The 14,803-nt window shown below is 35.2% G+C and overlaps 1 protein-coding gene across 1 annotated transcript; it reads left to right on the top strand.

The window, feature by feature from the left end:
* Nucleotides 1-116: 116 nt before the first annotated feature.
* On the top strand, nt 117-2,531 carry LOC128553680 (histone-lysine N-methyltransferase, H3 lysine-79 specific-like; the record flags this gene model as incomplete). Its single annotated transcript, XM_053534857.1, has 3 exons — nt 117-315; nt 970-1,147; nt 1,928-2,531. Coding segments are annotated over 3 exons (981 nt in total), but the record flags the coding sequence as incomplete, so codon positions are not given.
* Nucleotides 2,532-14,803: the final 12,272 nt, after the last annotated feature.

Here is a 14,803-nt window from a genome sequence, read left to right on the forward strand (position 1 = left end):
AATCGTTGACATTAAAGAACAATGTCTTGCAACGAAAGTGGGTAAGTGAAATAGGCAACACTACCGAGTATCAAATTGTGTTACCACAATGTTTAATACGGTATGTATTACTACAGTTACATGACACTGTGACAAGTGGGCATCTAGGTGTTAAGAAAACGCTTAGAAAAATTAGACAAAGATTTTACTGGTATGGTTTAAGGAAAGATGCGGAAGCCTACTGCAAAAAGTGTGCAGTTTGTGCTTCTCGTAAAATGCCCAGAAAGCCATTTAAAGCTCCTATGAGGCAATTTAATTCTGGGGAAAGATGGGAACGTTAGCCATTGATTTTGTAGGGCCTTTATGAAGGACACGGAAAAATAATTCATATCTCATGGTTGTGTCCGACTATTTCACTAAGTGGACTGAAGCGATTCCTCTTCCTAACATTGAAACTGTCACCGCTGCCAATGCTCTTGTAGAACAAATAATCTCCCGATTTGGTATACCTATATCCATACACACTGACCAAGGTTCTCAATTTGAGTCGAAGCTATTTAAAGAATTATGCACCTTGTTAGGTATTCAAAAGACCAGAAACACAGCTTTTAGACCTCAAGGTGGAGGTTTCATTGAGCGTGCTAACAGAAGTATCCTCAATATGCTTACAGCCTTTGTTTCTGAAAATAGAAATGACTGGAACAAATATGTACCTTTCTGCTTAATGGCATTTCGCTCATCTGTTCATGAATCTATTGGGGTCACACCAGCAACCATGATGTTTGGAACCCGAAATCAGACTTCCAATCGATCTGGTTTTTGGTAAACCTGAAATAGACGAACCTGAAAAGAGATATGGCACAGATTATGAAATATTAAAAAACAGATTAACTGAAGTACATGATTTTGCAAGAAACAAGCTTTCACTTTCAAGTGAAACTATGAAAAAGAATTATGACTTAAATGGTCATGCTATCAAATATTCCGTAGGTGATCAAGTATGGTATTATAATCCAACACGTAAAGTTGGTCGAAGCAGTAAACTTGCTAGACCATGGAAAGGTCCATATAAAGTGGTTACAAAAATTAGTGATATATTGTACAGAATACAGGGTTTCCGTGAGAAAGCACGTGTAGTTCATCATGATAAACTGAAACCCTATGAACAGTAAATACTTGTAAAGATAAATGAAATAATCATATTCAACCTGGAATATTGTTACCTCTTGAACCGTTAGTTTATGTACTGTGTACATCGCGTGCACTGCTGCATGGTAAGGTCAGTCTGAATAAAGAAAGACATCAAAATGAAAGAATGTACATTTTTCTTATGGGTGAAAATTGAATAAATATAAAGAAAATAGATTTAAACAAATAGATAAATAGAAATTATTTTTCTATATCTTCCAGAGACGATTCACATGCCAAATATGTCAGGACATGCACTTTACCACAAAAGGAAAATGTAAGAGTCATCTCATTGAACAACACAGCAAAGTAAACTACAAATGCGTCAAATGTGCAAAGGTGTTTATTAGAAACACACCGTCGCAAGTCTGTCATACAAGCAGAAATGACTTTACGCGCTTCCATACAGTCACAGGGGAAAGAGGCCAGGCAGCCGAAAGAAAGCTTCAGGAATTTATTACTAACATGGATAATCTAATAATTGACAAGAGAAACCCAAAAGAAAACCACAGCACAACTAGAAGGATTGCAACACGGCCACAGGTGCCCTATTCTGGAAAGAGAAATACAAATGAAAATTATAATAAAGACTATAACTCACCTCCAAAAGGACAATGTGTCAGAGACAGATCTCCACCGTTGTCAAGTATCTCATCCAGATCAAGTAGTAGTAGTTCCTCCAGCAGCAGTTCCTCCTGTGAATCGGAGATGGATGAACTCGAAAAATCTGTGGTGGATATAAACATGATAAATGAAACAGAACAACAAACAGACAACAAGAAAGAGAATTCCTAAGAAAGAGATTAGCAGAGGAGAGGAGAAAAATTGAAATTGAAGATAAGAAGAAAGAAGAAGAAAGACTGGAAAGAATAAGGATAGAAAAGGAAGTAAGGGACACTGAGAGAAGGGTAATGAAAGAAATAATAGAGCAGGACAAGAAGGAAAGGGACGAAGAAAGAACTAAACAACAAAAATTGAACGAAATTAGGAAGACAAAGGAGGAGAAAGAAAGAAAAGAGGAAGAGAAAAAGAGAATTGAAGATAAGAAAGAAGAAAGAAATCAGGAAGAGATAATAGAAGAAATTAGGGAGGAAACAGAAAACGGAGAACGAGACGAGGAAGTACAGAAGAGAAAAGTGGAAGACAGAAAGAAGGAGAATAACAAAACAACTGAAGAAAGAAAGGAAGAAGAAAATAGAAAGAATGAAGAAAGGAAGGAAGAAGAAATAAAGAGCACAGAAATAGAAAATAAGCAAAATATAGAAAAGAAAGAAAAAACACTAACAAAAAGCAAGAATGAAATAACCAGTAAAAACCGACTAAGAGAAAAGTTGAACATACTTGAGATATTGTACCCAAAATGAAACATTTTCAAAAAACACTATTACCCATCACAAGAACTGAACTGAGAAAACTTATCACGGAAACCAAGTTCTACTCTCTAAATAAATTTGAAAAACTGGCAAGGGATAAACTTTATGATATGTAACAGATAAATGAAGAAGATCACAACCATGAGGAAGCTGTCCAGAAACAAACACACAGAAGAAAAAAAAATTATATTGTATATTTTTTTGTTGTTGTTGTTTTAATAACTTACAATATGACATTTAATTGTTCCCTTGAAACTTGTATGCTTCCATCTTGTTTACTTGTAGGTAACTGTGTCTAAAAAAAATAAATAAATAAATAAATAAATATATATATATATATATATATATATATATATATATATATATATACATATATATATTAATTTTTGTGATTTAATATTTTTTTAAAGGCAATAATTAAGTAAATGTTTTGTAAGTAGAGGTAAACAACGGAAATAATTAACTCTAGCCATAATTATATCTATAGGTGCTATTTATATAAATATTGAATTGTCACTTAAATATTGAAATTAATTCAAAGAGTATATATGCTGAATTTGGCTTCTCCGTGTTACGTCATGTAAGGGTCACGTGATACGGAGTAACAATAACAACAACAGTTTGACCGTTACAGTAGAACGCCAGTTGCACGAACTCCGCTGAACCGGTAACATGAACCGAGAATTCGAGGTATATAAACCTGTTTATGTGTTTAGATTTATAACACTGAAAATAATATATTAGATACCGGTCATTGATCCATTATTTAAGAGTTTCTATTTAATATTGTGAACTTGGATTTTTATGGTAACTTGACCAGATTAGGTCAACTGTATATATAAAGACATATAAAAGGCATTTTTCCTGGATCTTGGTTGATTATCAGTTTGATGTTCATAATCTAAGATCTCATATTGCATTCTGGAATTGTAGAAGATCTACATTGAAACTGAATGGGTTTAACCCAATCTGATACATATTGAAACCGAATCGTCTTTTTCTGTTTTATTGTTATTATTGCGAATTTATAATTATCTAAGGTCATATAGACCTTAATTAAAAAGTGTGTAACTGAAGTTTCAGTGTTCGTCATCCATTTTTAATATAAGTTAAGGACAAACCCTTAACCAACCTTAATTCCAAGATAATTAAATTGGAATTCAATGTTGCGACCCTAGTTAACCGAGTATCCTGACAAAATATAGACCGGTTAAGAGGGGCGTAACAATATATATATTAATATATGCTTCCTTCAACGTTAACTTTACTAATGAACATCCGGCAGTGTGCACATATTGGCGAAATGTAAACAAACAGAAACCGAATGCAAAATATTCACAATTTTACGATAAAACTCCAAATCATGAATGAACCTATGATTTTGAATTTGAAGTAATAATTTGTATACATCTGTTTTGTTTATTTGATTCATTTTGCACATTTATGCAGCATATATACATTTTAGCGTACACGTGTAGTTAAACGACGACTGACATACATTTCACATCAGCCAATCATACTGGTTCTGTGATCTAGACCGGAACTTCTCCACTGAAGTTCAACCAAGTTGTGTGTGTAACGTTGAAAAAACTATAAACTACGCGTTGTTTCTCTAAGATAACAAATAGATTCTATTGAAGAGATGTAACCTGTACACAATTGAAGATTATCCATAGTCACTCCGGGAGAAGTACGTTACAACGTAAGACATGTCTCAACGATAACATGAGACAATATCTCCACGACAATTGTTACAGTGTTGCTCCGTACGACATTGTTGATTTATTTATTACCTGTAGCTAACAGGGAATCAATCGTACCTATTTTCTACGGTAACATGCGATATTTACGGAATGAGATATACTACTGAATCAAAAAATATTGGACTTCCCGCACGTGCACTTAGCGTCCGACTTCTGTTTTGGAAGAATACGCTATTTCCATGTGCGTAACAAGAATCCGCATAACTTCTCCGAACCTAAACGTCTTGAAGATAAGTACACATATGGGCATTATTGTTTTTTATTTTATTATTTCAAAACCTTTAAATGGATACAAACGCATATTTCTGGGCAAGCTGATGGACTTAAAAAATTGAAAAGAAAACGAAAGACTAAAACGTGTTATTTCCCGTCAATACTGACAATAGCATCAAGATAGGGCGCAACTGAGTACCGTATTGTGACTTGTGTGTGTATACTGGAAATGACATTTCTAGGGATACATAACACTGGAATTAACTGGATGGAGGGTGACTCTTTTTCTGCGTTCACCCGGACAATGAACGGCTCTCCAGTAAAGGACTTGGTTGGATAAGCTGACATTTTGAGAAACGTGGATAACTGTTAATTTCCAGTTGTAAACAAATACCCAACCCCTTTTAGAAGACACATGACATGTACAGCTTTATTATTTTGAAGCTGAAAAACTTTAGAAGAAACTTTATTTCTTGGTTCATTGCATTGTCTCCATTGAGTTCAGTTAAGGTTTCTGCCCTTGAGATTAGTCCAACAAATTTGACACGATCCTATGAAATATTGAAATATTTTTGGACGGTTGTTGAAAACATTCCGGCCAGTGTAAACACTCCCCCTCGAAAAATATAAAAATATATATACGGTGAAAATCCTTATTCGATTTTTTGAGCACTCCTATGACTCCGCTGGAATAAAATAGTTCCATACTTAAACAGATGCTTGCAGTTTACGAATAATCAATGCGACCCGCTTACTCCACTGAACTGTTAATAACAATATAAATGAGTGTTTGATAATAAAAATTATTGCCCGGTATATTTCCTATATAGAAAAATTACACATATTTCAATTAATATACACCACCGAAACTGAAATTTGTTATCTATAAAACTGTTTATAAAAGATGTGACATCACTATTCCTCTGTAGCCTAATGGTTAGCATTCTCACTTCATAATCAAGAGGTAGGGAGATCGAGCCCTACTGGCATATTGTTTTTTTTTTTTTTAATTTCACTTGTTTTATTATTTTTTTTATGAATCTAACATGAATTTTGAAATTTTATCACGAACATCATTCGTGCGAAAACTTTAAAGGGTTTTGTTTTGATGTCAGCTTCCAATGTACTTCCTGTTCAGCAAACTATAAAGAAGGTGCGTGGAATTTTTGAAAAACACATATTGCTCCTCTCACCGTTCACATATATTGCATCCATAAATCTTAGAAATCAGTGTTTTAACACTTGGGAAATTTTCTTTAGCTATACAAATGAGAATTAACATTCAAAAGGTTCTTAGTACCACACCCTACTCTACAGAGATGAAAAATATTAATATTTAAAAAGCTCTAGACTGTTAGCAGTTTGGTGAATTAAACATGGGCTTTTGAGAATTTCTGTGATCAGTGTTTTCTCTGTGTAAAACTCTGATCAATTACTTTTTTGAAAACGTTTTTGGTTTGAATTTAAAACAAAAATGTTCACGCAAATGGTTGTTTGTCATTCTCCTATACCAGAGGTCTAGCATAGCAGTGTTTCTTAACCAAAAGTTGTCCAATTCTTCCTTCAAAAAATGAATGCAATTTGCATTTAGAAGTTCTAGATAATCACTGATACAAATATCGTAAATGTAATAACAGAACGTAAACTTAACAGATATTTGCAGCCATTGCAATAATACCACTTCTTTGAATTTTAAGGGGCACTGGTGATTTTTCAAGGATCTCTGCCTTTTAAGTCGCACCGAACTTTATCTTAAGACAAGTAAAAAACCTAAGTATTTTGAAATATAAAAAGAGTACTAATACAGACGCTAAGTCACGGGACAAAAAGACATGATCATTTTACTGGAAGCCGCCATTTTGGAAGGAAGCTTGAACTTGTTGTATTATACTACAACCGGGTAAATTTGCAGTGCGGCGCTGTCTTGATTTTCTTTATTTATTTAGCAAAGTTTGTTAGGCGTTATTTCTGTGTCAATTTACTTTTGAGAGAACCGTAAACGCACCGTCTCTGAAGCTGAAATTGTATTGTGCTTGCATTGAATGTCTAAAATTAGTAAAGTATTTCTGTGTTAGTGTGCTTTTTATAACCTGTATATGCTTAAGTTTTGTATTGTACTCGCACTGAATGTCTAAAATTTCAATAAAGTTTCTAAAATGAGCCGCATCACGTGAAAACCTACATTCTGCGTTTTTAAGGTCACTGATGTAACTATTAATAACATCTCTGATATTTTCCAGGACTGATGTTTCGGTAAACTGTATGTGAAAATAGCTGAAATATTGTTGAAATCTAAAAGTAAACCAAAATAATATATAAAAGTAGAAAATTTGTTGCAGGATATCGTTGATTAATCCGGTGAACATGATTGGTCCATCATCGATCTCCTGTAAAGTCGTGAACTAGTATTTATACCTTGTTAAATTTAATACATTTAAAATGTAACTCTTGCTCGGACCAAAAACAATGCGGCGCAATATTCAAGACGACGTCTTGTGATTTATTACAGTATTTTTTGTGTTAGTTTGCTGTTATATAACCTGTATATTGTTGATATTTTTGTTTTGTACTTGCACCGAATGGGGGTGGTCATATTGGCTAAATTTCCGATTAAATTTTGTTTCATATTGCTCTACAAAGAAGCATTGGTCCATTTATCCATAGACCTTATTTTCTTGAAAGTTAACCGACGAACCCTTTGAAACTTTATATTTATTATATGATTATTGAATCACTGTGATTTACATATTGGTCATCAAAGCTAGTTCGATTTCAAAGTCACACGGTGTTGTTTTAATATTGTAAACGATTCTCAAGCCCTAGCTGAATAGTGCGTTTTTCTTTTACAATTTTCCAGCAGATGAGTCTTACATGTATGTGCTTTGCATAGAGGATATTTGTAAAACGAGCTGAATAAAATAATTGAAAATACAAAGGAAATAAGATAAACTATTTTTGTAAATGCCTGCATGTTGAAATCCTAATTTTGTTTGTTTTAGAACATTTTAAACTAGTCTAACACTGTTCTATTGCTACATTAAAGTTTATAGAATACATAATGTTCTTTCTTTTCAATAAAAAACATGTTTGAAATGGGTTTGCTACAGAAGTGGTTAATTCAACCTACATAAAGGATATACAAGCCTCCTAGTAAAACCTTTTCTCCCGAATACAATAGTATTTTCCTTGTGTCTATGGTGTCCAGTGATGAAGCCAAAAGATCTACTGTGCAGCATTTCTGAGAGGACACCATATGATAAATGCAAGAACATAACAGGTAACCTTTAATTGCCACTTGTGCACAAACAGAAACAATGCAAACGAAGGCTTTAACTAATTCTTAAAATGAGCCTTAGAGTGGCTTTTGGTAATCACTTAATTGTTTAACGCCAATGTTCATTTTTCTCTGGAGCGTTGGTCTACGGATCGCGGGGTCGCGAGTTCTATTCTCGGGCGGGGCGTATGTTCTCTGTGACTATTTGATAAACGACATTGTGTCTGAAATCATTAGTCCTCCACCTCTGATAATTCATGTGGGGAAGTTGGCAGTTACTTGCGGAGAACAGGTTTGTACTGGTACAGAATCCAGGAACACTGGTTAGGTTAACTGCCCGCCGTTACATGACTGAAATACTGTTGAAAAACGGCGTTAAACCAAAAACAAACAAACAAACATTTTTCTCTGTTTGGTTTGACACTTTTCAGGACAACCGTCCTGCAGTGCTTTCAGTGCTTTGATTTTCATATGGACAATATCCCCACTCGCGTCAAACACCCGAAAGACCAAAAAAAGTGGAAGCAATTTCCGATGAAATTTTCATCGCTGCCGACGCTTTACATGCTATAGGTCTAAATGCCGATTATGTCACGAATTGGCCATAAATTCAAGTAAATCTTACATGTATCGAAAGGGGATTCAATTTCTGTTATGTTTACCGTGCGTACACGTCAATATGCACAAGCGATGGAACCAATAGCTTTACATGACTATGTACTGTAATTTATTCTCCATTATTTTAGTCCTACAAAATCTTGACGTTTAGATTGCCCCAACACAAATATAAAACAATCTGAATGTCACATTATTTTGACAACCCTTGAGATATGCAGTGCAAACAATGCTAGGTCTAGATAAAATCCATATTTTCTGCTGGAATTGAAACTATAATGTGTTGAATGTTCCAGCTGGCAAACTTGTGTTATTTTGGATAAATCACAATCTGTTCCAATTAACAAAAGAAATCTGTATGACCATGGGGCAGCAGCCCTACCCTAGGTTCAAACTTAGGCTCATATCGCAGGGTAAGAAGAATGTGCGGCCAGACTGGGACTCGAATCCTGGGCCTCGGAATACTGTTCCAATGTTCTAACGACTGAGCTAGCCGGTCGCCTACACATTCTTTCCTCGTTTTAATATTCAAGTCCTATACTGCGACACTCACATACTGGCAAAATTAAAGTAAAATTGCAAGATATAATTCAGAAATTAACTTGCATTTTTTTTACGTACGAAAAATTTGGACTTAAAGGCCCACTACTAAACCCCAAACGAGTATTATATGAAAACCAGAGTTTGTAGCTGAGACTTCATATTTACTGAAAATATAACCCACTATATCGGATCTGACCAAATAGTCGTCCTTATGTTCAAGAATAACCAAGAAATAAACAAAAAACTTTTGCCTATTTCAAACCGAAAGTATGTTTTCAGACTGCCTATGAACCCGTCGCGCACCTTCGGATTTTTTCGGAAGAATGCTCCGAAACTATGCTATAATTTATAAATTCAAATTGATCCAACGATAACGTGATGTTTACAAACATAGCATAAGGAATTCAACATTTTGTATCCTAATAAACTTTGATAATGTGGCAGTTGACCTCAATACAATCGACACTGTTTATTTTCCAATACAGGTAAATCCAATAATTGCTTTACAATAGATCTGTGACGGATTATCTTTGAACACCCCTGGACTTACTGGACTCAACTGCCACATTATCAAAACTTATTAGTACAATTTATTTGACCTGTCAAAACTTGTTCCCGGCTTTCAGTATATTCGGTTCACACCTATATAAAATTAAGTTACACAACTGTTCTATTGTTCTCTGCGGGTTAATAACCAAAATGAATACCTACATACCATACCTGCGCACGTGCACAAGTATCATACCATACCTGCGCTCGTGCACAGGTATCATACCATACCTGAGCACGTGAAAAGAATGTAAGATGAGTTCAAACTGTAATGTTTATTTAATGCCATGTTATTGTCCGTAAGTATTGACCTGACACAAGAATATTCCGTATAGTTTCCGTAAATTGATTCTCGGTGTCTGAAGTTAAAATAGCGATATTGCGTATATATTTCTTTATAATTTTCATAATGTCAAATGTGCAAATAGCTGTACCGACAAGACGTTTAGCTGCTGAACTGCATTTCTGGTTCAACTCCTGCGTACTGACCATTTCCCCCCCCCCCCCGCGCCCCAAATTTTATCGGTAGAAATATTGCCATATTTATCGGATCAAACATTATGGTCTATAAACGTTATGGAAATTGTTGAATAAAACATGTTTAAAAGTATCTTAGATAAAGACAAAGTATTTCTCACCAGCGTTTCCTGAAAATGAATACTAGATCTACAATAGAAAACAATCAGATTTCGTGAAATATGTTACACAGATATTGTAAGAGTAAAAGTAACATCAATAACAACATTACATTGAATTAAAAAAAATGTCTGAGGTGATTTTGAACTCGTGGTATCGTGCGTGGCAGTCAGATAGCTACCACTTTGCCACCGTGCCATTGGTTATTTACATTGGTTATTTTAGGATACAAATATTTCGTAAAATAATGGAAACCCCCGAAAATACTGGTGAAGATTAATGAGTGCCAGGTCAATTTTTAAATATTGTATATTTTGACCTTTGAATCACGATCGTCATGTTTTCATCTACAAGATACATTCACGGCTCAGTACTTAACAGGGAGGAGTAGAAGAAGAAGATAATCATTTTAATTATTGTTGTTAGATGATGATGATGATGATGATGATGATAACGACCACGACGAAACCGTAAATACAGAGTCCGAAACTAAGTTTATCATGAAAAATGTTTTACAAACATGCAACCGAAGTGTGAAGCTGTGCATTAAAAGATAAAGAAAACTTCCAACAAATAATTTGTAAACAAAAATGCATTTACATTGGCGAATTAGCAGAACTTTCATAAACTTTTTTAATATCATTTTACGTATTTCAATTTACCTGCTGGAGTTAAAGTAATTCCCAATATAATTTATTTTCTGACTGGGAGAAGGAAAGACTTATAAATAAATGAATAAATAAATAAAAACTAACAAATTAAGATGACGTTGTGTAAGTCAATTACTTACCTCTTAGATCGGTGTCCACGAAATGAAAATACCCGCGCTCATGCGGTAACACCTCGAGCGCTACGCGCTCTCGGTGTCACGATTCGCACGAGCGCGGGTATTTTCATTTCATGAACACCTCCTACTCGGTTAGTAACCTACACATGAAAGCCAGAAACATGTTTTGACAGGTCAACTAAATAGTACAATAACTCACAAAAACTTCATGAAAATCATTCTTATAATACAGATAATAAACAGCTTTATACGACTATACCTCTAGCAGAGCTATTGTATTAACAAAACGCGATAACTGTGGCCTTTATTTACTAATACCGGATCAATCCATAACAATGAAATAGGGAATCAGGTGGACACATTATATGACAAATACCTTATATCGCAAAACTGATGTAAGTAGCGGCGTGGTCTAGTGGTTAACGCGTATGATTTGTAGGCTTACGATGCTGGTTCGAGTACAGGACGGGCTACACTTTTTATAATTTTTTTTCCAGCGTATTTCTACCTGGAGAAGGAATACAGGTAAAACTATTTGTATTATAATTTTCCCGTGCACTTACACTGATTTTCAGAGGATCTCATATCAAGAATAGACATTGATTCTAGTAACATTGCAAAATGAATAAAGAAAACTTTTGCAAGGAAAATGAAACCAAAGTTGCTATCGTTAAAAACATTATGAAGGTTAACAGAATGATATGTTTAAAACATAATCAGTAACGTATTTATAACGCCTCATCAAATATATTTTATCTTTTTTGCAGATGTGTGACTGACAGCCAACATGGTTCTTCAAAATTTAATTGAACTCTGTTTTTTTTCTATTTTTAGGTGTGTAAGGAGGAGAAGGTATCTGGCAGTTTGCAGATTCCACTACATCAGGTCGTCAAGAGGGCTTCTAACTACACTGGCTTGTCTGTAAGCACGTGCAAGAAGTTCAGTAAGATGTCGACATCAGTTTCAAAGACAAGAAAACCGAGACGAGATAGATATAGCTTGGACAGTTTCGATAGAGACTTGGTTAGGCGAACAATTCATGACATGCTGTGTACGGGAAAGGGTATTCCAACTGCCAAATCCATACAGAGGGCACTTCAAGAACGTATTGACTTCCGTGGAGGTTTAACGTATCTGCGTGGAGTGATAAAAGATTTAGGATTTGTTTGGAAGAAATGTGGGTCCAACCGTAGTGTTTTGATGGAACGCTCTGATATCGTTGTTGCACGTCTTAATTTTCTGCGGAAAATTAAAGAATATAGAGATGCTGGGCGGCCGATAGTTTACACGGATGAAACGTTTGTACATTCTACCCACAGTGCACGTAGATGCTGGCAATCCGACAACGTGACTCTGACAGTTCCATTTACTCGGGGTGAACGTCTTATCATTGTGCACGCAGTCTGATGGATTTATCAAAGGTGCCGGTATTGTCTTCAAAGCCAGATCTTGTACTGGCGACTATCATTCTGAGATGAATGGGCAGAATTTTAACAAGTGGTTTAAGGAAAAGCTGATTCCTAACTTACCTGCACAATCTGTATTAATTGTAGATAATGCACCGTATCACAACATTCAGGAGGATAAATGCCCGACCCAGAGTTCCAGGAAAGCTGAGATACAAGCATGGCTTCATAGACACAAAATTCAGTATACAGATCCGATGTTGAAACCAGAACTGGTAGAAATATGCAAGAGGAACAAACCAGCTCCAACGTATCTTCTTGATTCCACACTGGAAGCATATGGCCACACATGTCTTCGTCTTCCACAGTATCATGCGGAATTAAATGCAATCGAGCTGATCTGGGGTATTGTGAAGAGACGAGTAGCTTCTGAAAATTTGACATTCAAGACGAGGGACGTCATGACATTAACACAAGAGGCAATTGACAGCATTACACCGTCAGAATGGGAGAGTTGCTGCAGGCATGCAAGAGAGGCAGAGGAGCGGTTTTGGAAGACTGACATTGCAGTAGAAAAAGCTTGTGAGCGTTTCATCATTGATGTCAGTGATGAAGAAGCTACAGACACTGCTAGCGAGCAGGATGACTACTCAGATACTGACAGTGCTTTTTTGAGTCGGCTAAAGGCTGAAAGCCTTTTGACGAGTCCTTGCTGTTCAGCGATTCTCTAAATGGACCGAATAACACGTGAAGGGATGTAGTTCCATTAGATTTCTCAAACTTCAAACAGTTCACTGCATGAATGAAGTTAAGTTGTGTCAATTCCCTTTGCTATGACCAATATACGATGTAATCTGTCATATTTATGACTTGTAATTGTGCAATACTCGAATGTAACTCATTAAGCATAAATGTGCATTTTAAGAATTGCGCAGGCTTACAAAGCTTGGGTAACATCCAGCGAAAGACAAAAAATAGTTCTACAGGGCTCCAGATAAGATGCGTATTAGCGTAAATTACGTATAGAAATAATGCAAATACGCATGTCTAATAATTTCTAAGCGTATAAAAACGTATATAAAATTACAGAAACGCACACAATGCTTTTTTAAAAACAAAATCTGAATCGTCTGGATGCGTTAGGTAACAAAGCCGATCAGCCTTAATTCTCCCACATTGAACGTAAACACGCATCGTATGATTTCTATAAACTTTGCGTGGGTTGAATTTTGCAGTCAGTAAACGGATAAATTATCGGAAGAAGAAGCTCTTACTGGTTTGTTTAGTTACTACTGATATTAAAAATGATTTTAATTCTAATTTTTCGAGAAATAAACAAATCGGCGAAACATTAAATTGTATTTTCTTGTAGTTTTTGAAATCGAAAGTAGATCGTCTATGTTTGGCTGCTTTCACGAAACGAAACGAAACAACTTTTTTATGAAAAGATTTAAATAAGAGGTAATTTAACCGTAAACTTCAATGTCAGATACTGCCAATTGCTACTAAATGTCTTCGTATCATCACAATTTGTAAAATATATTGTTGAAACTGGAGAAAAGTGTAATCGTATCCGGATATAATATTTTGGGTAAATATCGAGCTGTGTTATGAAATTTTAAGAAAAAAACTGAAAACAAACTGAAACTGGTAGACTATACTGTCAGTACATCAATCATTAGCCGACTCAGGCCCTTCAGGCCTTTGATAATAAACATCTGTAAACATGTATTTATTATGTATTGTATGTCATGACATAAGAAAATAAACAAACAAATAAATAAAAAGAGAATGTGAGAAAAAATAAATACAAAAATCGTTTTAAAAAAGACCTGCGAAAATAGAATAAGTAAAAGTCATTTAAAAAAGAAGGGCTTGAACCTACACCATACAAACATAAAAAGTATACAGGTCCAACACACTTTCCACTAGACTACAAATCTTTTATGGTATATGCATCGTATTAAGAATAAAGAATACTACACTATACAAAATAACACCACTTATCGGATAATTCACCTGCTTTACCTGTTTTTGGATTTTACCAAGTACCATTAAAATGAAATTATCGCGATCCATTAATAAAAGTGTCTTCTAACGGTTGTAAACGGACACTTTATAAATAGAAGTGTCCTGTATTAACGCACTCTATTAGTTAACTACCTGCACGTGAAAATCGTGAACAAAGTCATAAACTGTGCCTGCTGTAAGAATGTCCCTTTTCAAGGTGAATTAATTTTTGACTATGTGCTGTTGAAGGTATCAATAATTTAGAAATGCAACTTATAAACAGAACGGCAATGATAACTTTAGACCGCACTGCAATACCTGACAAATTAAAAATCAAGCGGGTCGCGCCATGAGAAAACTACGGTGTTCCGTTAAGGCCAGCGACTGCTCCCTATGAAGGCGAAGGTACGATTGTACGATGACGAAGCGCGACAGTACGATGATGATAACACGACAGTCCGATGGTG

Source organism: Mercenaria mercenaria, unplaced genomic scaffold (assembly GCF_021730395.1).
Source record: "Mercenaria mercenaria strain notata unplaced genomic scaffold, MADL_Memer_1 contig_4183, whole genome shotgun sequence".
NCBI lineage: Eukaryota > Metazoa > Mollusca > Bivalvia > Venerida > Veneridae > Mercenaria > Mercenaria mercenaria.